Here is a 26,449-nt window from a genome sequence, read left to right as displayed (position 1 = left end):
GTACCGCGCCGTGGAAAATGTCAGCGCTTTTACAAAATAAAACAATGATCATTTAAAACTTATGGCCTGAACCAAATCTGTTCAAAGGAAATTACTTTTTTTTTTTTTTCATGCAATTAACTCTTTTTGCTGTCAGAAAAAAAGCATCTCAACCCAGTGGGGTCTTGGACCTACCTTCCCAGTCCAGCCACACAATGAACAGCTACACAGCAGCCAGGGTCTTCACAGAACTTCGCTTTCAGCAAATTCAACCAGTCTTCCACAATTTTATTAGGAGGTGGAGCCCCATCATCAAATGGCCAGTCCTTAGAGTACACCAGAGGAGGGGGAAAAAAAACAAACACATTTCACTTCAGCTTTACCCCTACGGTTTATTAAAATTCAAGTCACATGTCCCCATTAAGGGCTCAGAATGGGATACAGACAAAATAATGGCAAGTTACACCAGAACATCCTGGAGTTGTCGCCGTTTAAGCCATAGTTTTTCAATACACACGCGTGTTCAATTCTCCGCTATTTTCCATGAGCAAGGAGTGTGACCATCCTTGATGAAGGTGCCCGTCTGCACCGAAACATTGGATGCTACCATAACCAAGTCATTAAATGACCTCTTTTGTGACCTTTACTATTTTTTCATGATCTTTACTTCTTGACCCGATTTTGTGTCTTGGCACCCACTTTTGACTTTTTTTGAATTTTTTTTAGACCCCCTCGCAGGCGAATCCCAAGTGGCTGGACCGGATTCTCTATTTTTTCCCCCCAAGGTGTGTGATCCCCATCCAATCAACTTTAGCCTACCAAGCTAACTGGCATTTCTCCTCTTTGATTTACAGATTAACCTTGCACCAGCAATGCGCTCCCAGGATCTCACCCAAGAGGTGGCTGCATGAATGTCTATTAAGCAAAATTGCCAAATAGAATGCGAATGTGTTAAATAAACAATTTTTGTGATCTCTAAAAACGTATTTCACCAATTATACGCAACACAAAACTAGTGTAACCCATAAAGATTGAAACCGTTTCCTACACACATTTTGTATCAGAGAGCAAACAACGGTTTCCATAAAAAAAAATAAAAGAAAAGGTTAATATCCCGGATGTGTTTCATCTCCTCTCAAAATGAAAACAAGACACAAAATGCTGCCTCTATGAACTAGAAGCATATGTCAAATTTGGCAGCTGTTATAGTTCAGATGTTCTTTTTACAGAGAAAGGGTGGGAACAATACGTGCTCGCTAATGCATTGCCAGCTACACCCACAGGCACTTTGAATGCATAGGAAAACGGGCTCATACAGCGCGGAGAGATTATACTGCTGAGCAGGCATCCCCACTAAATGGCAAGCATTCAGCATTGGAATCCACTTTAAAAGGCCACTACTGTTCCATACATTTTACATAGAGCGTTTCCTGTGATTTGTACTTTTATGGTCTCCAGGCTTTTTAGCAGAACATTTTTTTTTTTTTTTTAAATTCTTTTTCAAATTTGTAATGAAGAGCTGTAATGTGAGCATTTCGGTGCCATTTATATATTTAAGGAATCCTTTGCTCTATGATAGGGGAATTAACAATGGTGTTTTCCTCCCTTATCCTCCTGTCAGAGGTCCCTGTGTATATTGAAGGAAGGAAGAATACATCCCCAATGAAGTGCCCTCCAAGTTTGATCCTGGAAAAGTGAAGAGTCGAAAGCAGATCTCTGAACTGAATGGCAAGTTCAACCAAATTTCTGTCGCGTTCTGCCCTCTGGTGAAGGTTACCCCAGGGGCAGACACATTTTGAACACGTGGGAGCCAGCTAGAACTTTCACCAGCCGAAGATTTGGTCGGAGGCTCTGTATATTAAAGAGAGTGCATCTGTGAGAGACACATGCACCCAACACAGTCATAATTGAAGGAAGTCCTGGAGAACTCCATCTTGCTCCCCCACGAGCCTTGCTCCTACCACCTCACCCCTCCCCCCATTAGGTACCCAGACCTTTTCCATCCTGGTGTTACCCTCTACCCTGCGAGGCGTTAACCATACGCTAGATCAAATGATGTGATGTTGGAGCAGGGGTGCGCAAACGGAGGGTGCGCCTCCCAGGGGGGACGCAGCGGTTACATTAAATGACGGGGAGCACGCGAGAAGCCTCTGTAACTCACTTATGGAAAATAGCTGAAGCGCTCAAATGCAGGTATATCTCAAAATAATAATAAGCCAGACCACTGTACCAGGGTACTAACAATTGATATAGTACCTATTGTGTCATATAATGGGTACTATCCTCCTGAAGACAGGTGGTGTGTGGTGCAACCCACTCACCATATGTCTCATTGGCAGGTTCCCCTGAAAAATATGCAAATACTCACATCCTGGTAGGGCAGGCAGGCAGGCTGTGCAGCTACTCAATGCAATACAGGGAAAAGGGAGACCAAAAAGCGCACCAGCACAAACGGAGCAGGAAGAAACCAGAACAAAAAAATGATTAAAAGGGCACTTTAATGTGGCAAAAGACCCATCCAATGCATTTCGAACGTCGCAGCGTTCTTTTTCAAGGAGGGTATATAATGGATGTTATCACATTGTGTTTTATCCTTGAAAAGAACGCTGCGACGTTCGAAATGCATTGGATGGGTCTTTTGCCACATTAAAGTGCCCTTTTAATCATTTTTTTGTTCTGGTTTCTTCCTGCTCCGTTTGTGCTGGTGCGCTTTTTGGTCTCCCTTTTCTCTGTAACTCACTTACCTGATCTCCTGCGGCTTCTGGCGATGCGTCGCGATGGCAATGCCACATTACCGCAACGTCACATGACGTCAGAAACGCTGTTGATCAGTTAAGGGGGGGAGAGGACGCGAGCAGGCAGAGGGGCGCAGACTATAAAGTTGACGCACACCTGACCTAGAACAAATATAGCACCACTTTGAAAAGGCACCCAATGCTTCTCCACCCACAATTTAGTGAGCTAAAAGGGTTAAGCAAGACTACCACCTACAACCGCTTTCATTAGAGGGATAAGTATAGCAGGAGATACCAAAGACCATAACAAGGTCGGTTATTCTTATAGCAATGTAAACACGCAACAAGCTAAGGAGAAGATAAGGCCACTCATTTTCCATCTAAAGCATGCGATTAGCTGCTGCAATGTTATGCTTTGGCACCTACCAACTGATTGGATGGTAAAATGATCTGTTCCAAGAGAACTTACTCTAATTAGCTGGTGTTCAATGTTGAGCCAATACAAGAGACTAAAGCGCAAAGCATAACCAAGAGTCATAGCAAAGTAAACAAGGATTTTCAAAACCTGATGCTCAAATATTTCTGGCATTCTTAAAATCAGGGGGTAGCAGACTGGAATAATACCCGGTGCTTTTCGTGGCTGAACTTAAAGTCACTAAAATCCCACCTACTGTAGGACCAAGAACGTTCTGGCTTTGGGACTGCTGTGGAATCAACCTCCATTGGACGTGCCCCTTTATTAAATGTATTCTATATATTGTGTTCGCTTTCTGGGTCTAAATAAGCAAAGCAGTTCATTTAACTTTACCCAACTAAAACCTTAATGTTGGATAAAACCCATTACGTAGAAGGGTTGCACTGGACTGCAGATACAAGCTGAAGTGGAATTAAATCTTCAAGAAAATACAAAATAAACAGGGCAATTAGTGAAAAGAAAAAGGATTAGAAGGGCTATAAAAGTCCCCAAAAGTTTGGTAATGCAGGGCAGTGTTTCAGCAGCGGTATTAGATAAGATAAAACAAGAATAGCCCTCTAATCTTTCAACACATAAAAGAAGGGTAATGAACTTACCATAACGGTGATGCCATCTTTTTCCAAAGGTGTTTTATCGTATGTAACTTCACACACTCTCACTACTGTTGTTGCACCATACTTCTTGAGATCCTGGATGGAACAGTAGGCAAACCAACAGTCAGAACAAAATGTACTATCAAAATGTATAGAATAATTGGCTGTGCCAGTGATTTTTATTTATTTATTCTTAATGGGGCAACCCTAGAAGCTTTTTTAAATCTCTGGCCACCTCTGCTCATCAAGCCTCACTCACCCCTCCTTCTAGCGCACAAATTCAAAGCAACTTCCTTCATACACTCCGCATTCAACCCCGCTCTCACTAAATACTCGCCCTTATTCTCAACACTACACATTGAAGCTGCCCCATCGTCTCACATGGCACACTAATCCCCTTTCTCCATTACACATTCCATTTTCACCCAATCTCTTATACGCCAGACGCTCACACCCAACTCCTTCGCCTGAGAGACAACTTGGGCGCGCTTATAGTGCCGGCGACGTCACCGTCGCCGCAATACGAAAGTTGTATTTCGCTTTGCGGCGGCGTCGCTGGCGACAGCCCCTGAAAAATCAAATATTTACGACTACCAAATATCGCGCCGCCGTCGCGCTTACTATAAGCGCTTGCACCGGCGACAATGCTTTTGTTTTCGGGCGACGTTGCGTCTCTATAAGCGCCACCTTACCCCTTCTTTCACACCAGACTCCGCTCCTCCCCTCATACACCTGTACACTACAGCGCCTTCTCTTACTCAAAACCACATACTGTACCTTCCCCATCCCCGCACTGAGCAATAACACCCTCCCTCCACCCCCCCCAAGCAAAGCCCTCTCCCACATAGCTGCTCAGCAGGCACATCCCTCGCTGAGGGTGAGCTGCAATCCACCTTCCCTTACTCTCCCAGTGCCAGGCTGAGAGGAGGAAGGGTAGAGGCGGATCACAGCCCGTTGGTCGCCAGACTGCGCGGGACGGGCCTACAGAGCAGCTAACGTGTTTCTCCCGTGGCCACTGCACACTTGGCAGAGGGTTGAGAAACACTGGGCTATGCACCGTCAGACTCTAGAGCCATTCTCATCATCCTTTTGTATCAGAACAAATTTGACATACTATCTCTGCCTAATGCCCATCCTTCATCTGTCTGAAGCAGGAGGCATAGAATATGGACCTGCACATTTGGTCACTATTTCCACTTTCCACGCATTTGGATCTATGCAAGAAAATGGATATTGGTGGTAATTTTTCCAAACGAGGTTGGCTGTGAAATAAAGAGAACAATGTTTTTATTGCATCTCACCTTGTGCATTATTTTTCCTGCACATTACAAGTGAGGCAAGATCCTCTTTAGAACTCAATTTTACGGCTATCCCCCACCTGGCGCTACAGCACGCAACACTAATGTTCAATAGGTCATTAACAGCAATAGGATAACTCTGAGCAAATGTGACGGGCATCGTAGGAAGATGATTAAATACTGACTAAATACCATGTGTTTGAAGTAATATTGGAAGGGACTGAATATACATACTTCTTCCTGGTGACCACCGTACCTGTACCACAGTTCTGCGCTGACACCTAGTAACTGCTCTTTTCAGAATGGACGGCCATTTTATTCAGCTATTTTACCACACGAAATGTAGGTGTTGGGTGGCCCTTGGAGGTGCTTCAACACCAGTCCTCAAGAACCTCCCAACAGGTCAGGTTTTCCCTGCTTCAGCACAGGTGGCTCAGAGGCCGACTTAAACAGACCTGTGCTGAAGCAGGGGTATTCTTAAAACCTGACCTGTTGGGGGATGGTGAGGGGGTCTTGAGGAGTGGCGTTGAGAACCCCTGGCTTAACCCTTATGCCAACTCTGGGGTGCGCAAACTTCTCCGCCTGTGCCCCCCTGCCTGCTCTTCTTCTCCCCCCCCCCCATCTTACCTGGTCTCTAGCGTCAAACGACTCCGCGGGGTCATGTGACATCGTGTTGCCATAGAGACAGGCCGTCGGAGACTAGGTAAGAGAAGTTAGAGGCCTCACGCGGTTAATTTAAATGCTTTGGGGGAAGAGGGTGGGGCTTCTGTAAATGCCCGCACCCCCCCCCCCTTAGAAAATCTCGGCCCCTGCACCCCCCCCCCCCCCCCGTTTGCGCACCCCTGTGCAAACTGATGGCCCAGCAACAACTGCACCTCTCGCAGCAAAAGTATTAGATACTATGTTACCATCACTACAGTAGGACAAGGCGAGTCTACCATCACTACGACTCCCATAATACGTGCGCTCACCAGCCCCTGGATCTCTGCAATGAAGGATTCAGACCAGCCCCACAATACAAAAATAGGATACAAATGTGGGGTTGGTCTCTGCTTTAAAACACAGCAATCCTACTCCATTAAAATTAAGGCAAAATAGAAAACGGATGGCGTGTGTGTGTGTGTGTGTGTGTGTGTGTGTGTGTGTGTGTTCCTTTTAAATTTCCCTGGGAGGCAGATTTTGTGCCCCCGATATTCCCAGAATGCAATTACCCATTCTAAGAAAAGATCGGCATCAGCAGAGACCGCAGTAAAAACAACAACGGGGGAAAAAAAAAAAAAGAAGTAGACTGGACTATTACTGTAACTACCACTTGGTTTGCATAGGTTTTCAAATAAATTAATCCTAATAAAAATATGATTTAAAAACAAAAAACAAACAAAAAAAAACATAATTTCAGTCACTTTAAAAATTAGGCGTGTTGTCAGAGGATTAGTTCATCTGCTGAAGCCAGAATAATTCAAGAAACGTTCAGTTCTCTGAGGGGTTACCGATGCCAAGCAGCAACTAATACAGAAGTGATCAACTCCAGTCCTCAAGGCCCCCCCCCCCCCCCCACCCCTGGTTTCAGTATATCCCTGCTTCAGTACAGGTGGCTCACAGTCCCCACTACAGCAGAGGTGGCTCAATCAGTCCCGTGCATCAGCACGAGTGGCTCAATCAGAGGCTCAGTCTTCGACTCCTAATTGAACCACCTGGCTAAAGCTGGGATATCCTGAAAACCTGGCCTGTTGGAGAGGGGACTGGAATTGAGCGCCCCGTCAATAATTTATAGGAGCAGTATTCAGTTAACTTGTATCCTCTAGCACCAACTGGAAGGCCCACACAGTACTGTAGTAACATTTTATTGGCTCGTTGCCAATGATGGTCCTACCCCAATCTCTGAATTAGCTGTGGAAGTGGTTAATGGTTAACAGTGATCGAAGAGCTGTCACTTACCCAGGGATTGAATGAATGCGCTGCTACTTCCCCCTGACCACCCATTAGAGAACATTGCCTCTAACAAACTAGACATCTTGACCGATTAAACACTGCCTGGAGCACTGTAGGCCTCTAAGCTTATGACATGAACCTCTGGGGCCACTTGTTATAATGTGAAACCAACTTGAAGATTAGTAAATTAAAATGGACAGCCGGACTTCACACACAGACTTCCATGAGGAGTTTCTCCTCGGTATCACTATGCTGTTCTACCTCCAAAACAAGCCATCCAACATAAGCTTAATATAAAGTCAGATGCGCTACTTTGAAGCGGTGGGGGTAACATCTGTGTGATGTGTTTTGTATTATGCATGTCGCTGCTGGAAGGGCCAGCAGGACGCCGAACCCTATAACCCCTCATGGGGGTGGAGCAGTGGTTCCTCCTACATGCATATGCGTTGCCTTCTAGACCCCCACTTTTTATTCAGTGAACAAAACAAGATGGCCAAGCCAAACCATTGGCCCCCGGCACAAATAAAATGTAAATCATCTTTAAAAAAAACCCTGATGTAACCAGACGATAAATAAAAAGTTATGGATGCGTAAAAATGGTGACAAAGACCCTTCACCATACAGTAAATAAAAATACCACCTGTGGTGCATTTGCATGTCTCACAGGTCTCCAACCCGGTCTTTCCCCGTTATCTCTTAGCAGACAGCGCTTCCACTGCAGCCAGGAACTCTGGGTAATGACATGCAAATGAGCACACTGTCACGCTTTACTTCTTATCCATATTAACATAGCTCGAAAAACAGCCAGTAAACACACACTCAGACACGGATGAGGCCCAAAAGGTCGAAACAGCTGAGAGATTGGTTGCTGGCTATGCAACGTGAATTTGGTACGTTGGCGTAAGTTATGGTGGGTTCTGTAACCCAGGCTGTGCTGAATGTAATGCGGCAGTCATAAGCTTATAGGGGTCCATGTTAAAATGGAAAAGAAGTTAAGCACACTGTGCTCATTACCCATAATCCCTAGCTGCATGCAGTGGAAGCACTGTATGCCAAGAGATAATGGGGAAAGACAGGGATGCAGACATGGAAGTGTACCCACATGTAGTATTTTCATTTACTGCACACATTAAACAGGATAATAACTCCACTTAGAAAGCAGTTTCCGTGCACCAATAACCCAATTAATATATCCCACGGTCATTGTATGTGCTCATTCTCCATCATTCTCCCAGTGAGTCTTTACCCTCCAGGCATTTAGAAAATTAATAGTTTACTAATCTTTACATTTGTTTTTAGAAATACAGGACATTTTAATGCAAAGTGAAAAGCTTACGATACAAGTAATATAGCTAAAAAATAAAAAATATGTATAAAATAGCCATGATGTGCGCAAGTATGGAAGCTATCCAATTAAAAGTATATTATGTAAGCTTCATCAGGACATGCATCATTTGTAACTCCTAGAAAAAAACCCATGTCCTAAAATTAGTATTGTGCGACACACACGACCAGTTAGAGACAGACGCACGCTATTTTACACATCCAATATTTGTCATAAACGTTCAAAAAATAGGGAGCCGTTACATGCTGCATTTTCACACCTTTTACAATCCCATACTTGTTGGTACAGAAGGCAGCAAATGTAACAGATTGTGGGGTTTTTGTATTTCTGAGATGGTTTGTTACATAATAGGATGCCTAGTAAGGAATGTCAACCTCCAAGGACCAGCATACGGGAGAAACACAAGCTACAGACTTAAATCAGTGCACTGAAAGAAAGCTTTAGTAGAGAATATTATTTAGTATAAGTGGTCCTTGCACCCTTTGTCATGGTTTCCCTGAAAGGTTGTGCTCGTCACCTTATATTAAATAAAACGTTCAACTCGAGATTTCCTTCAGACCACTGACGGCACATGCGGCTTCTGTTTCTTCATGCGATGGATTACCTTGAGATCATGGCGAGTGGAAGGCATTTTACAGGAGGTGCTGGTCGGTTCCAAAGTGGATGCTTGGTGTGAATTTAGATTGCTGAATCTGCTAGGACTAAAAACAAATCAGTGAGATGTATAGATGTTTGATCAACATATGCAATTTCAAAAGGAAAAGTAGCAGCTTCTCTTTGAGAAGCCCAATTCATGTCGGAGAAAACTGGTGATGAAAAAGAACTCACCAAGAGTGGTCAATGTGAAATGTTTTAAGTTTTCACCAAAAGGAATGAAGATGCGGCACACGGATTTCCAAAATAAAGAGATTTATTAAAGCATACACAACGTTTCGACCCTAAGGTCTTTGTCAAGTGCAAAAAGCTAGCCACTTTTTGCACTTGACAAAGACCTTAGGGTCGAAACGTTGTGTATGCTTTAATAAATCTCTTTATTTTGGAAATACGTGTACCCCATCTTCATTCCTTTTTGTATGCCGTGGATTGGATGCAGCCGATCGTACATTGATGGGAGCACCGGTAATTGTATCACTATCATATTCTGGTGTGCAGCATTTACTCTTTGTTATATTAAGTTTTCACCAACCATGCTGTACTCACCTCAATGAAAGTATTCATGGTAGCATTTGTAGGATTATGGGTAATCAGAAACCGCATGTTTTTGTAGCAAACCTCCACTGGAGCAGGGCGATTTATGCGAGCCATGATCATACAGTAAAGATACACACAAAAAAAACAAAGCTAAAAACTTATGAAAAAGAAAAAAAAACACAAATATTGTGCAAATATCCCAAGGTGCTGTAGTTTCAGCTCTGAACACAGCAAAAGCAAAAAAAAAAAATAAAGTTAAATCACCACGTGTCTGAAGACAAAACGCACTTCTCGGTAGTGTTCAATTTTCTTTAATCCACGTCTGTGCAGTTTCGAACAAAAACGCCCTGCGAAGGTCTTCAGATTTCCCCCAGGTGTTAAACTTTGCCCTTCCTTGCGTTTACGTGAAAGAAAAATAAAAAGTTCTGGTAGTTCAAAAGAAATTCATGAGAGCCGATTTGCGCAATCACGTTACCCCATCTGGATATGTGATGTATTTTACAGCAGGGACGGAGTGTGAAGGGGAACCAGGCAGCTGCAGGCAGAACAGTCTCTGGGTGCTGGAGATCAGCGGGCGGTGGGTTTTAATGGTCGTTTCCACCTGCCGAGATCTAGATTCCGAGTGTCTGACAAAGCCCTCTACTCATGCATGGATGCAGTGTTGTGCGTGGCAGTATTCAAAGGTGCTCTTCAACAGCTCCATAAATCTGTAGACAAATCAACGCTGCAGCAAGTCTACAAAAAAAGAAAAAAATATATGGTAAAATGGAGATTTATGTACAGTATATGCAAGGCAAGCCTATCCAGCCCCCAGAGAAGCAGCCATTGTTTGGAATCAAGCAATTGAGCAGGGCTACTGCACCATGTGGGAGCACGCTAGTGCATGTGTGACACTAACACACACACCACACACACGGCTTGCAACCAGCTTGGTATACAGACCTAGGGTTATTATGTGAGCTGCTCAAGATGTCCAAAAGCTAGCACCAAGGTACTTGGCGTTCTCCCATATTCAGGACAGTGCTATTAATACAAGAGCATGAGCTAAACACCTTATTAGCAAGTGGCCAAACTAGCAAAAACATTTCATGTGTTGAAGGAAAAGGCACATTTAAGCCCCTGAAGGTTAGATCTTTATTTCATTAATGTAGCACTAAAGGAATTACTGAAGTAAGGGAAATAAGTGCACCACATGACTCGTAGCATTGAAATCTACCATCGCATTTATAGAAAGAATCTATTCTTGAACTGGCTTACGCACTTAGAAGTCCTTGTATTCTATGCAGAACAGCATGGCAGGCAACAAAGGTATTTTACATTGTGTACTGTATGATAAATGCAGTACTGTACATACAATATATACACCTATAGACACACACTATATACAGTACATCTAAAAACACATTCATGTTCATTTGTCTCTGACGTTATTCACCCATTAATGCAGTGTGTGTTATTAAACACTGGTGCTGTTGAAAGCAATGGTTAAAAGGGAGGGCGTGTTATTTAACAGGCGTATTATCGAGAGTTAATGTCTGCAATATCTGTATACACATTTGTTGCATGTAGTGATAACTTAAAGGGATCAACAGAGCTCTTAATAGATATTAGTGTATACAACTTTTGAAAACCTCTCAAGTCTTGTGTACTTCTCTGAAGTAGACAGAAAGTTGCGTAGCACCACCAGAGAAATAAAGAAGGTCGAGAGGGTGACTCCACATGTAACCTGGGAGTGCTGCTCTCAGGGAGTGTATCAGGATTAACGCTATCTCCATATAATTAGTCTATGAATTTATTACCCCTCTACAAATCAAGACATTGTTGTGGGCTGGAAGGGAATACCTCCCAAAGAATTGCAAAATAATATATTTTTATTTCTGTTTTTTTTTTAAAAACTTTTAAGCCCCAGAACCCTTCTGGACCTCTTTGTTGTGTACGTCTGACCTGTGAGGTTTGAAACAAATAAATGCTGTAATTCCATGTGGCACATTTTTTTTTCTTCCAACATTGCGTTTCCAACTATGGGTTACAGAAGGGGAAACAATACATGCGTCCATAGCTTGGATTCCCTGCGCGCCTCCTAAAAACACCAGTAGCCGCTTTCTTTCATGTAAACCGTGTTTCAGACCATCTCTTCTCATTTTAGCTGTATATTGATCACATGGAGAGCACGTGAAAGCACCGGGCAAGCTCCACGCTGTATTCAGCACACGGTAATCAAATGACACGTTTAGAGGGAATGATTGTTCCATTTTAGAACAATAGGAGGATACCACCCAAGGCTATGTCATTAGGGAAAGGAAAGTCCCAAATGCCAAGGTATTTATAGCACTTTGATACAATGACCTGCTACCAAACCCGTAAATCATGTGGGGAGGATGCAGCCGTGTCCTTTGAAATCTAGCGCCCCTGACAAAAACTTTCAGACCCCATAGTACAGTGTTTCTCAAGCTGGTATGTAGTGAACCTCTGCCAAGTGTGCCACAGCCACCAGGAGAAACACTCAGGGGGCACATCCTGTGCTGCCTGGTAATACATCCCTCCTCTCTCAGCCTGGCACAGAGGAGCCTCTATCTGCAGGCAGCGCAGAACGTGCCCGCTGACCTGCTGACATGTTCGAGAGGTGGAAGAAGAGAGAAAGCGTGAGGGCTGTGTGTGGGGAGGAGAGTGTAAAGGGTGTGTGTGTGTGTGTGAGAGAGAGATGGGGGATGGGTGGTTAGGGTTAGTTTTCGTGTGGGATGGGGGAAGGTGTGCAGTGCAAATCATGAAGACCAGTGTCACACCCCTGTCCTCTTACTAATAGGGTGAGGGTGCGGTGTGAGAAGGGAGAGATAAATGTGGTGCGAGAGCAATAAGGGTCAGTATGATGCTGTAGGGTGAGTGTGGTGGGTGGTTGTGTGCGCGCACAGGAGGGAGGTCTGAAGAGCAGGGGCACACAAAGACTCTAAACATTCTTCAGGGGTATCGCTTCTCAAAAAAAAGGAAGTTTGAGACCCACTGTCATAGTGACTTCCCACTGAAAGGCATCACAGTCTGCAAATAAACTTCTCCAATAGGTCTATGAACTCCGCACTATTCAAATGAACACTACGCAATACAAGAAAGGGGAAAAGGTATATCAAACATATAAATATATTTATCAAACAGATAAAGGTGCTAATCTCAAAAAGCATATAACTCATGTTAATTAAATACACAAATTCTCAGTACAGTATATAACACACTGTATCAAGTGGGGGAAAAAAAAAAAAAGACCAATTCCAAATGAGCCAACAGGCTCATTTTCATTTCTATGCTTTAGGCTGCACTTATCAGTGCCTGGCGACGCCGCGCCAAAACAAATACATTGAATCAGTCACATGCGCTTATAGTAGGCACGACGGCGGCGGAGCGGCCAAAAATTTGGTAATCAGTGTTTATTGATTTTTTGGAGAGACAGTCGCTACATGTGACTGTCTCTAAACCAAATCACAGAGCGCCCATTGCACTCTGCCCTCCCCCTTGGTGACGTCACTGGCCTTGGTAGTCAGTGACGTCGCTCAAACTTTAAATACAACTTTCGCCGACGTCAACGGCCGCGTCGCCGCGACTATAAACGCTGCCTGAGATGGAAAAAGAAAAAAAAAAGGGAAAGTACGATTGGACATGCAGTAGTGTGATAGCGTATAATATAATACACACACACACACACACACACACACACACACACACACACACACACACACACACACACACACACACACACACACACACACAGAAGGTGAAATAGTAATGGCCTTACAAAATGTCAGATCTTTAAAGCAAAGACTTGTGGCTCCAACGTTGATCCAGGACCCTCTCCTCTGGTCATGCAGGCATGCCCCGGTACTGCTGGGAGGGGCAGGGACAGGATTGGGTAGTTCCGTGGATAAAGAACGGAGAAACGCCACTCCGTACGACACCAGGGGGTTCCGTTCACCCCCCTCACGGAGAACCAGTGCGTCTCCCCTAAACAGGGGAGAAAATGGTCTCCCCCTCAACTGGGATTGCTGCAGTCAGAACACTGCAATATGAAGAAAACGTTCTTCACTTGACTGCACGATCAGATAGTTAATCCCAGTGTGCTGTGCAAACCAAACACGTGAGACTACCGTGTCCCACAGTGCTAGCAACCCAGCTGAGGGGGGGGACATTTTCTGCCCTGTTTAGGGGAGACCACTGCCGCTCCGTGGGAGGGTTGAACGGAACCCCCGCTGGTGTCGTACGGAGTGGCATTTGTATGTATTAAAAAAAAAAAAAAAAAATAGACACGAGTGGCCCACAGTATCACAACAACTTTGAAGCTAAACTCCAATTGCTGTTTAGTGGTAATCTTTGGTGGTACTATAAAACCCAGTAAGTCATACTCATGATTGCACTGTGGTGATTAGGGCAAGCTTCATACTAAAAGTTTTCAGCGCTGAAAGGGCCTGCAACATTTAAAACTTTTTCAGAGCCGTTTCATGGCAAAGTTGCATTGTGGGCATCGACACAGTTTAATGAACCAACACAATACTTCATTGCTCAAGGGCCTCACTTCACGCACAATTGATGCTTGCAAGCCCTTTTAAAACATAAGGCCACTGCTCCAATGGAGTGAGGTCTGGCAGGATATGAACCAAAAAAACAACAGTAATTAAAAAATTCTGCAGACAGACTTAAAAAAAAAAAAAAAAAAAAAAATCAACGAGAAAATCATCACCATCCCCCCCCCCCAAAATAAAAAAATAAAAATGCAAAAGCATGTGTCCAAGGATTCACTGTATGGTGAGTCAACTTGTTAAAACATTACAAGGATATCACATCGTGAAATTAGTCTACTTTTCACAGGACCAACATTTAGCAAGACACATCTGCTTAAAGAAGCATATGAGTAGCACTGGATAATCATGGACACATGACACAAAGCTTGGCCCCCTGCAGACGCACTTACTAGTATTCCCTCCTACTGTCTCTGTACGTTCTCCCTACCTACCAATTAGATTGTAAGCTCCTCGGAGCAGGGACTCCTTCCTTAATGTTACTTTTACAGTATGTCTGAAGCACTTATTCCCATGATGTGTTATTTATATTTGTTATTTATATGACATGTATTACTACTGTGAAGCGCTATGTACATTTTATGGCGCTATACAAATAAAGACATGCATACATACATACATACAAGTAGAAGGGTTAAGGTGCACAAAACAGCCTACACACACATACACACACACACACACACACACACACACACACACACTACAATGTCTACATCAGGACAATGAGGTGCACATGAAACAGATTAACACATTTAAGAAGTTATAACACACACACACACACAAACCTACCAACATTAAAATTAAGAACAGAAATTCTCATAACTAAGGAAACGGCAAGGACTGTATATAACGTGTCTCTAGTTGTATCAGATGCCCTGAATTTATCGGGATGTGCCCAGCAATGTCTCCGTAGCCCAGGTCTTACCTTAAAAAACTTGCGACTGTTTCTTAATGTCCAACACAGCTCAGCAGATAGCAGAACAGAGCAAGCAAGCAGTGTATTTCTGGACCAAGTAATTCACTCTGCTTCAAACCAGTCACAGCTGCCTCCCCTTTAACCGCATGACACTGACAGTGCTGAACAGCTAATGTCACAAACAAATGCACTTCTAATACTCTTAGGTCAACTAAGCCACACACAAATAAGCTTTTTGTCCTACTCCTCCTCCTTCCTCGGGCTGTACGTTGATCCAGATTACTCGCTGGGTTTGCGAGGCTCCAGGAGCTTTTAGTATCTGTTGATTAGCAAACCCTCGGTATCACAGAAAACGTATTCATACACTTGGTATGCAGCATAGTAAGCAAGGAATGTGGCTCTTTGTATTGTGCTGGGAAGATATGCGCAACAAATTCCCGTCAGCATTTTATTCTTGCAGAGCGGTTTTCCAATGCAAAAATTAATCACCGCTTATGCAAATAAGAGAACAAATGAAAAGGGAAACTACCAGTATGTGCGGCTCCCAGCACAAGCAGTGTAGAGGGAGACCATAGGATTTACATGCGTTTGTTTATTATGTCCCACTGTGTACTGTACCATGAAACCATACTGCATCTGCATGGCCACCTCCAAATGGGACAAGGTAGATAAAAGGTATAATCAGTGCCCTATTGCTGGTGGGTCAAAGGACATATGGAGAGTTTTAATCTGCTCCATTGCAGGCACCTGCAGCAGCGGATACTAGTTGTGTGTTGAATACCATGTTAATAATATACTACGCTTGCGCGATTTACATACAAGTGTTATCTGAATGTTGATACACTATAAATAGCATAGGCAGAGAGATGGTATTAAAACTGTTACATCCGGTTCACTAACAAACTAAAAATAGGAGATGGAGACCATTCGGCTCAGAAAGTCCATATAAAAGGTTAGGATTCATTTTCTCTCTCCATTGTGGGTCCGTTTGTGCCAATTCCCTGTATTCTGCTCTTTCGGACTGGTCTTCCTACATCATCAACTACTATCCGAGATGAAACATCACACGTTTCCCAAATGTACCCGTCACTTTAGTGCAACATCATCATCATAAGTTTATATCGTCTACATAGCTCATGAGTTACACCGAAGAGCTTGCAATCTGTGTTTTGGTACCCGGAGGTCGAGAGACTTTGCCAACTTTAGAAGCTGAGCCAACTATAACCAGGAGTAGCATAGTGTGGAGTATTTTTACTTTCCTCTAGAAATACATCCATCCCATATCTTTAACCCATGAAAAACAACAAGTAAAATCTTCTTCATTGCATAAAACTTGGCACTGAAGGCAAGCTAGGAGTTAAGTGTGTACATGCAAAGGCAGCACGAGGCCGTGTAGGTAAAGCGCAATACGGATGCCAAAGGAGACATCTTCCCACAGCACGTGGTGCATCAACAGTATGTTTGTTGCTATGACATTAGTAACCATGTTTTGCTTGGATTCAAGTTTGGTTTCTTGTTGCCTCTGCCCTCCTGAAGTACAAGCCAATTAGTTGGTATCAAGTTGCATAACTAATGAGAAGAAACCCAAATGGTGCACGCGGACGATAAAACATTCCCCATACGATCTAAAAATGGAAAGTGCTGTCAAACGCCTGGCACTAATGAAAATATATAACACTCTGTATGTACACACAAAACATGAACAAATAAATATATTACTGCTCTGAACATGACATACTGAACCAGAGGCGTAGAGATAAAGAGTGACCTGTACATAGCTACGGCCATATCTTAACTCTAGATACTACCCTTAAGGCCTGCTCGTTAGTTGTACATAGAACCAGAGGTGTTTTGGTAGGGAAAAAGAAGCTAGAACACCAAGCAAATAAACTTAATTTTGATTTTTTTTTTAAATATGTAAATAAAGCTTTTTAATAGTAGAAATGTGGTAGAGAAAGCATTTACTCCTCTATGTCCACCACAAAAGATAGCCTTCGTGTATCTAACCTCAGATTAGTAAAAGCTCAGCCTCTAGCCATGTAGATGGTGTGTGGGTAAGTGCTGTCTGGGTGAGTGGGAAAGAGCAGTATAGAAATGGGTGCCAGGAACTTTTATAAAAAGAAGGTATACAACAGAAGACAAAAATACTCAATGCTCCATCCAATGCGTCTTCCATTTATTTAGACGGGCAATGGAGGGGGGCAACGTTTCGGTTCCCATATGGACCATTCATCAGGTCGCGGGGACCTGAAACGTTGCACTCTCCACTGCCCTTCTAAATAAATGGAAGACACTCCATTACGAGACTGCCGAGTAGGGCTCCACTTTGCATATCGTTTGGGGAACTCTGCTTCGTAGCTTTTGGTATCTTTGTGCGCTCCACAGTTTACCCTACAGAGAATATATTTCTCCCACACGACAATTTTTTTTGCTGAACCTCTGCAATGTGGATGTTCCTTTTTATATACTGTACATATATAGGAAGGTAAAGATTTGTTAAAAGGAACTATGACTGCCATCTGATTTTTTTTTGCCTTTTCTAGCATGTATAGTGTATACCAACAAACATATGCCCAACTGTATAAATGAAAGCCACGTGTAACCATACTCCAGATTACACACGGAACAGGTTTTACAGAGGACGGACCAACAATGTTCTCATGAGTTCAGATTAAAACCATGCACTTCAAATGCTATTTATGGCTCAATTAAAGCTCTGCATATCCTGCATCACAGATGCTTGCCAAATCAATACCAGCACCTGCAGCAGGTAGGCGAACACTATAAAGGAGTCTTCAGGCTGGAGCGGTAAACCGATAAGCACATTATCAGCAGTTTGGTTCAGGAGGTATCAGTGGTATAAATATCCGAGCAGGGAAGCACCTGTTTATATGCTAGCAAGAAGAGAGAATCCATTCAGAACTGCTGCCCCATCCCACAAAGTCACAACTGTTGATTTAACCCTTCCAGCAAAAATACTGAATACAATGTATTGTTTTTTTTCCCTCATTGAGCGCCAGAGGTGTGCTGTATGGTTCAGCTTTTTCGACAGACCAAGGATTACAGAAGGTTTCTTCCACTAGAAAAATGTTTTGGCCCATCTTTAAAGAATAGGAAAGGAAGAGTTTCAAGGAGCGAGTTCTTGCACTACAAACCCAGGTTATCTGCCATTGACATGAAAATTACGAGAACGCAGATCGGATCTTGTAAACCTTGTCAGGGTCTTAAAGCTGCAGTTCAAGCTGCCGTTTTTAAAAATGTATTTATTTGTTTCCCCCATTCAAAATGTGCATCAATACAATCTGCACACAATGATAATTAGCTAAGTTGCCGATTGATCGGCAAAGATTCGGCTCAGGGGTTCTTTAAAATCACTGTTAGTGTTGCAAAAGAGTAACCAAGATGCAAAGTTGTGTGTGAAAGATCATGTGACCAGGTAGGCACTAGATATAATTGGTGTACTACTACAGAGATGGAAAAAGGGGTGTGCCAGAGCCTGTCTCAGAACAGGAAGGGGATGTGACTTTGTAAATGGTTGCTATAGAAACAAAAAATGCTTGTTACATTAGAATACATTAAAAAGGTCTGTAAAAATTGTGGGTTTAAAAAAAAAAAATGCTACAAGTATTTTCTCGTAGTACAGAACAGATTAAAAAAAAAAAAAAAAAAACCCCACACTAGGATATTGCTTCAACTGCATCTTAAAAAGCTGGTGCGCAACCCTTCGAGAACCTGGAATATATCTAATAAATCTGTTTTACAATATTTTTTTTTATATATACCAATACGACCGAAGACATGCCTACAGGTACAATTCCATTAAAGTATTCCCTTATCTGGGGACAATGCGTGCAACTCTCCTTTTAGAGAGTAATCCAAATCAGATTGTAAGCAGAATAGCAACAATTTTGACGGACAACTTCTGTGATTATTCTCCAAGACAAATGACATTTAATGACAAGTTTGCCAAGTACTGTAAACGTGCAAGGTACAACGAACAATACTTGGATCAGTATTAATTCAAACATTTGTGTCTTTCTGAAAGCATATACTGTATCTTTCTTCCCTTCCTGGTAAAATTAGCCTAGCTGCTAATTTGCACATCCATATAATGAATAACCGTGTCTGTCACAGCTCATGTACATCTGTGTACAATTTATTTTGCGTCAACAAAAAAGGTATTCAGATCAATGTGGCGAAATAGAGCTTCATTCTAGTGCAGTGAATGCACCAATAAGCATCTTCAGAGCCAATGTGTCAGCCTAGAACTTGCTCACTAATGGCCAAGAGAGTGAGCTGGCTTACAAGGAGAGTATGTTGTATGACAAGTGTGCCAGTATTTATTCAGGGTACAGCCCGCTGGCTCCTCAGTGCTTGATCAACACTCGAGATTGAGCGTAAACTAAATTTGTGTTAAAAATATATTTGGCAGGCGCATGCGCGAGGTTGGAGAGCATGGAGGCATAATTCTATAGCTCTGTGCCCCTCTCCAACAGAAATAAACGGACAGAACGCAATATTGCACCAAATCTCACTGAAAATACCCCATAAGCTGCAAGGAGACCCCAGGATGTCGAAGAAGTCGACGAAGACCCCCGGAAAGCGGGGGCTACCAGAATATTTTAATGAAGGGAGAACCCGCAGGGCGGTGACAGCAATGGCCCCCGCATCGAGAACAGGCTCCGAGTCGGAAGGTGAGGGAAACCCGGACGACCAGGGGCTCCTATCAGCCAGGAGATGTGATATTGAAAGGCTATATCAGGACCTAAAAGATGTATTACAAGCCGAAATACGAGCCTTAGCTAAAGAAGTGGGGGGCCTGGGAACCCGGACGCAAGAACTGGAGGTGCGGGTTGACAAGAACTCTAAGGCCATTCAAAAAACCTCTAAAGTCACAGCGGATCTGCAATCTCAGATAAATGAACTCCGCGACCGGCAAGAGGACGCGGAGAACAGGGATCGCCGGAACAACGTGCGCCTCCGCGGGATCCCAGAAGACAGAGTGGACTGCGAGGATTTCGTAGAGCGGTGGCTGGCGCACGTTTGCCCGGAGGCCCCTAAAGATAAATTATTGATGGACCGGTGTCATCGGGCGCTGCGTTCAAAACCCCAACCCAATAAGCTGCCAAGGGACATCATAGTGCGTTTACACTATTACCGCACCCGGGAAGAGATTTTGCAGAAATCTAGAAACACGCCTGTCATGGAGTTTGAGGGGGCTAAAATCGCTGTCTTTCAGGACATCTCACCTATCACGCTGGCTCGCCGAAGAGACCTGTGGCCCATCACCAGGGTACTGCGGGAGAAGGCAGTCAGATACCGCTGAACTTTTCCCTTCGGTCTCATGGTGATTCGCAATGGCCGCCCTATTCACCTAAAAGCCCCTGAGGAGGGAAATAAATTCCTTCAGAAGCTGGGGCTGGGACCGGCTCCCGGTACCACAACTGCCGACCCAGACCCCCCAGCGATGGACCCATCATGGACCACAGTGGGAAGCCCACCCAGAGGAGAGACCGAGTGAAGCGGACTCTACCACCCTACCAGGTCCAAAACCCCGAAGTTGCAAAGTTAAGATGAAATATGTTTTTTTCTTCTTCTCCTGTTACCCCGTTTAAGTTGCATTAACCCCAACGCTGACACTGTAAAACCCCGTATGACGGAGACCCCCCACGATAAAGAACCCTGTAAGAACCGTCTCCGGGATAAAAGCAAAGCTACAAAGCACCCTGAAAAAGAAAAATCAATAGGACTTATTACTCACCTCGTGGTCCAGTCATGGCGCCTAATCCAGCGATGGAAGGCCCCCCAGCGTGAAACGCAGAAGGAGGTTGAGAAGGCGGGAATCCCTCTTCAGGCTGGAAACTGGATCGAGTTGGAGGAGCGGCTTTAGAGGCGTCCGCCTCGCAGGTCAGCCCAATCCAAGATGGCGGAGGAGGAACACCGTCACCGGAAGAGGCGGGAGTAACGGCGGCCATCTTACGAGGGGCGGAATTGCCGCGGACAACACAGAGGGACGGCGCAAGGATGCCGTCACAGCCCCTGAGGAGATGGCCACGGGAGAACAGAGACCACCGGAGCTTGGCCGTATCGAAAGTCAGGAGAATCTGCACAGACGTCGCGAACTGGCCCGTATACAACCCCATAAGCAGGGAGCGAGACTGAAATAGGGACATGGCGCGAACAGAGAAGAGGGGAACAGTGGCAGACTGCGCCTTCCAATATAGCGAGAGTGGAGGGGGCTAAGAGGAATAGGCATAGGGGGCGGATAGATGGGTAGAGGACAGGATAGGAAGGGGTGGAAGGGCAAAAGAATAAGAGTGGAAGCTGTGGAAGTATTAAGATGGAAGGGGGAAGTGATCAGTAGTGGCGAATAAGGTCAAGAAAGGTGAAGGCAGGTTGCGAGAAAAGACGGGGGACGTGTACACAGAGCAAGGCAAGAGTAAGATAGAAGATGAGAGAGATGCGGAGGGAGCGAAGAAGCGGAAGTAGTAAGTGAGAAGGGCTAGTAAGTAAAAAGAGAAAGGACATTACAGAAAGTGTAGTCAGTAGACGGATGAGGTAAGTTAAAGAAGGAAGGGGAGCGCAAGGGAACATGGAGAGAAAGAGCCCACAGATGACAGACGGAAGGATAAAAATAGCCGGGGAAATGGGGCGACGAGGGGGGAGGTAGGAAGAGATGCAGGCACTGAAGACCTTTCCCAGGCAAGGATGTTATTAAAAGGAGGGAGGAAGCGCAATCCCATTCCGAAGGCCACGAAAGAAGGGGAAGAGAGAGCTAGGGTAGCTGAAGGGTGATAGGTAGCCCCAATAGATACGGAAATAGGGGAGAAAAGCAGTGCCCGAGAGCAGGGACAAGATGCCGCTAAGGGGTCGTGTTATAGTTAAAGTTCTAGTTGAGGTTACACGTTCTGTCTATAGCTTCTGTCAGCTAACGGAGAGGGGCGGGGGGTTATAACCCGGCCTCGACCTCCGCATGTACTCCAGGTCGGGACTAGCCAGACTTAGGCTAGTGGTTACCGACGAAGCCCCTTGGGAGGGGGAGGCAGCATGGGAAGGGGAGGGATGCCAAGAGAGAGGGCGGTCGAGCTCCCCCGCCGTTTACCCAAGGGCTAGGATCGCAGGACTACGGTACTGGTACCTAAGTCATGTGACCATTGTTCTAATATTTGTCTTATTTGTGTATATGTTCCCCTCCCCACCCCCCTTGTGTGTCAGTCCCCCTATCCCCGACATAGCTCCGTCGATACTGGAGGAGAGAATGCCAGCTGAAGGCCGGAGACGGAATCGGCAGGCGCAAAGAACCCACCGGAGACAGCGGCCGTTACACAGCTTACCCACAATATACAGCTCAGATGAGTAATGATATTACTATGGTTTCCCATAATGTGAAGGGTTTTAATAGTCCTACTAAACGGAGAATTGCTTTCAGGGATTACAATCGGCGGAAAGCTGACATTGTCTTCCTACAAGAAACGCATTTTTCCCGTCTAAACCACCCAAAGTTCCTCGATAAAAGTTATAGAACATATTATCTTGCATCCGCAGATGTCAAAAAAAGAGGGGTGGCAATTATTATACATAATAGGCTCGCCTTTACCATAGAGAAACAACATGCTGATGTACAGGGTAGATTTCTGATCTTGACGGGCACCATACAAGGCCAGCAAATCACATTAGCAACCATCTACGCCCCTTGTGAACAGGACTGTTTTTTTTGAGCAATTGTTTGCTAAACTGTATAAATTAGCTAAGGGCAGTATATTCCTTGCGGGAGATTTAAATCGAACACTGGACCCTGACTTAGACAGATGCACCCAATCTAACGCGGCCCACAGACAGGACTTACTAACAATACGTGACGGCCTCCAGGTTTGCCAACTGATAGATATGTGGCGGGAACAACACCCAACTTCCAGGGAATACACCTTTTACTCGCACCCCCATGACAGATATAGCCGCATAGACTACTTCCTAGTATCAAACAGAGTGGTTCCAGTGGTGGGCCATACAGAGATCCACGAGATCTCGTGGTCTGACCACGCACCTATTGAGCTGAGGTGCACACTGATAGGGCTCGACAGACCCGGAGCAAACTGGAAGCTCAACGAGCTTCTTCTCAAGGCCCCCGCTACTGAAAGGGCGATACGGGACCGGATAAAGGATTTCTTTAGAGAAAACATAGGAAGCGTACAATCGCAAGCCACACTCTGGGAAGCCCATAAGGCTACTCTCAGAGGATTTCTTATGAATATAGCTGGCAAGCGGAAGCGGGAGAAAACAATTAAAATAAAAGAGCTGCAGGCGAAACTAACACTCCTCACTGCACAGCATTCCGTGGATAAAAACCAGCACACGTGGCAGGAATTGATAGATACTAAGGCGGCCCTTAATCTAGTGTTATCATCCCAGGCCGAGAGGGAGTTGACCTGGTCCAAGCGCAGATTTTATGAAAAAGCCAACAAGCCAGATACTTTACTAGCCAATAAGCTCCGAAACAAGCTTCCAAATTTTAGGATAGCGGCAATTAAAACTCAGCGGGGTGACCTTACCTCCGATCCGAGACCAATAGTGGAAGCGTTTCGACAATACTATGCTACACTATACGATGGAGATAAGGTCATCCACAACCAAAAAACATCAGCTACGTTACAGAGGTTTCTAGCTGAGGCACAGCTTCCGACCCTGGGCAGGGTTGAAAGGGCGGCCCTACAGGGTGATTTCACCCTGGAAGAGATTACAGAGGTAATTAAGTCCCTCAAACCAGCTAAGGCTCCAGGCCCTGACGGCTACTCCAATTTATACTATAAAAAGTTTTGTAAAACGCTAGCCCCACACCTATTGAAATTATTTAATGGGATCCTGGAGGGAGAGCCCTTCCCAACTCAGATGCTCCAGGCATCTATCTCAGTGATCCACAAACCCGGTAAGGACCCGGCAGACTGCAAGAGCTACCGGCCAATCTCCCTGATCAATTCGGACCTAAAAATCTTCTCCAAACTGCTAGCAAACAGGGTGGGTAGTGTCCTTCCGGGCTTGATCCACCCGGATCAAGTGGGCTTTATCGCAGGCAGACAGGCAGCTGATAACACCAGGCGGGTAATTGATCTGATAGATTAGGCGAAAAAGAAAAGTATACCGTCAATGGTGCTGAGCCTGGATGCCGAAAAGGCATTTGATCGTATTTATTGGTCCTACTTACGAGAGACGCTTGGAGTGTTTGGGTTCGGGGGCCGCCTCCTAGAGGCAATAATGGCACTATACGCAGGACCCACAGCTAGGGTAAGACATCAGGGTTTCCCTTCAGAAATATTCAATATTCGCAGTGGGACCCGTCAGGGTTGCCCGCTGTCCCCATTACTTTTTGCTCTCTGTATTGAACCCCTCGCAGCCCATATCAGACTAAGCCCCAATATAACAGGAATCCAACTGGGAGAGCAACATCACAAGGCTGCATTATATGCAGACGACGTGATCCTAACTATCTCTAAACCGTTGACGTCCCTGCCCAATGTCTTTGAGATCCTGAGCACCTTTGGCATGGTCTCAGGGTTCAAAATTAACCAGGCTAAGTCAGAGGCGCTCAATATCAACTTGCCAAAACCAACTGAAAAACTACTGGAACTTAACTTTAATTTTCAATGGCAAACCTCCGCAATCAAATACTTAGGGGTATATATCACCAGGGATTACAATACCTTGTATAAGGCAAATTTCCCCAAGATGAAGAAGTTAAAGGAGGATCTCAGGGTTTGGGCGGGTTACGGGATATCTTGGTTTGGCAGGATTAACAGCGTAAAGATTAATCTGTTGCCCAAGCTATTATATCTGTTTCAAACCCTACCAATCCCGGTAATTAAATCAGAGATCCAAGCCCTTCAAACTCACATCATACAATTTATTTGGAATAAAAAACGCCCACGAATTGCAAGAAGTCTACTGACAAAACCAGTGACAAAGGGAGGACTATCGGTACCTTGCTTGATGGCGTATTATAAAGCGGCACAATTGACCCAAATCATTCTGTGGCATGCGGACCCCACAAATAGAAGATGGACAGAATTGGAGGGAGAATGCTGTGCGCCAGTTGCACTACATAACTTGATCTGGCTACCAAAAACGATGCAAAAAAGACATTGGAACGCCGCTCTGCGCAGTGGCGAACTCCTTAGCGGTCTGGGAGACATCTAAATTTAAAGCTAACTTAACTACCCCCCACACATTAATGACCCCCCTATGGGGCAACCCGGACTTTGCTCCGGGGCTGTTGAGCGATAAATTTGTAAAGTGGACGCAGGCAGGGTACAATCGATTAAAGGACCTGGGGGGTAAGGGATCTATCAAGACGTTCGATTGGTTCAAAGAGGCATCAAATTTCCCAAATTCAGAATTATTTAGATTCCTCCAGGTCAGGGCATTTTATAACAAATTTCCTGTTCGTCCTGCACGAACTAATTTTGAACAGCTGTGTTCCAGACCAACGGACACACGGGGACTGACATCTCGGATGTACAGGGAGGTAGTCTGTCCGGCTCATATAGACCGCCCCCGACTGCGATACATGCGACAATGGGAGACAGATCTAGGGGATAGTTTAGAGGACGAAGACTGGGACCACATATTGCAAGCTGCCGCAAAGAGCTCAATATGTGTCACGTTGAAGGAGAACGCATATAAGGTCCTAATGCAGTGGTACCATACCCCAGTGAAATTAGCTAAATTTGTCAGAGGTTATTCGCTGCTCTGCCCCAAACAGTGCGGGGAATCGGCTGACCTTAAACACATGCTGTGGTCTTGCCCAAGGGTGGCCCCGATTTGGGAAGCAATTCGAGACTGGCTGCAAGGGATTCTCGAATTAGAGATCCCCCTGGACCCGTGGCTGTTCCTAGTGGGCAGGCGGCCTCAGGAAATGTCTAGAACGACACACAAACTGGTCACGCACTTCGCGACCGCCACCCGGTGTGAGATCGCAGCACTGTGGAAACAGAATAAGATTCCATCTATCCCCAAAATCAGGAACCGAATTTGGCAAGTTTGCCAGATGGAACAGTTGACGAGTTGGGTCAACGACTCTGGCACCAAATTTCTAAAAGTCTGGAGCCCGTGGCTAGACCAATCCAACATCACAGGGGTGGACGCCGCTACAATTCTGCATTAATATTCACAAATGCGTTCTCCTTGGATGGGACAGACAGGACATTGACGTAAGGATACACTAGGTAGTGCCATCCAGCAGTTACAATAGGCAGTAAAGTCAGCAGTGCCATGAAGTTGTCGCATCGGATCGCAGGAACCCTTCTCCAGAATCCGGCAAGAGCACCCCCCCCCCTCCCCTTTGTGCTACTCCACCAGTCCAGTAAGTCCAGTATGTCTTGTCCTGCTTCCCTTTATGTCGTTCGTCTGATGCTGTCATTGTTGACGGTTGTTAA

At 44.9% G+C, this 26,449-nt stretch overlaps 1 protein-coding gene across 5 annotated transcripts in view; it reads right to left on the bottom strand.

Annotated features, from left to right (window-relative positions):
- PTP4A3 (protein tyrosine phosphatase 4A3) overlaps positions 1-26,449 on the bottom strand; it is a 134,309-nt gene that overhangs the window by 13,263 nt on the left and 94,597 nt on the right. Inside the window, exons 1-6 of one of the 5 annotated variants that reach the window (XM_075581637.1) lie at positions 15,033-15,507; positions 9,558-10,283; positions 8,962-9,058; positions 5,708-5,779; positions 3,786-3,878; positions 175-305 (exon numbers count right to left, since the gene is read on the bottom strand). In XM_075581637.1, the coding sequence (XP_075437752.1) occupies positions 175-305; positions 3,786-3,878; positions 5,708-5,779; positions 8,962-8,988 (323 nt within the window). In that variant the 5' untranslated portion in view covers positions 8,989-9,058; positions 9,558-10,283; positions 15,033-15,507. Of the gene's footprint in view, positions 1-174; positions 306-3,785; positions 3,879-5,707; positions 5,780-8,961; positions 9,059-9,557; positions 10,284-13,329; positions 13,553-15,032; positions 15,508-26,449 lie in introns of those variants that run through there. The other 4 variants (XM_075581638.1, XM_075581634.1, XM_075581636.1 and 1 more) reach the window with 4 other exon arrangements.

Source organism: Ascaphus truei, chromosome 2, assembly GCF_040206685.1.
Source record: "Ascaphus truei isolate aAscTru1 chromosome 2, aAscTru1.hap1, whole genome shotgun sequence".
Taxonomy (NCBI): Eukaryota; Metazoa; Chordata; class Amphibia; order Anura; family Ascaphidae; genus Ascaphus; species Ascaphus truei.
This window is presented reverse-complemented; position numbering and strand designations above follow the sequence as displayed.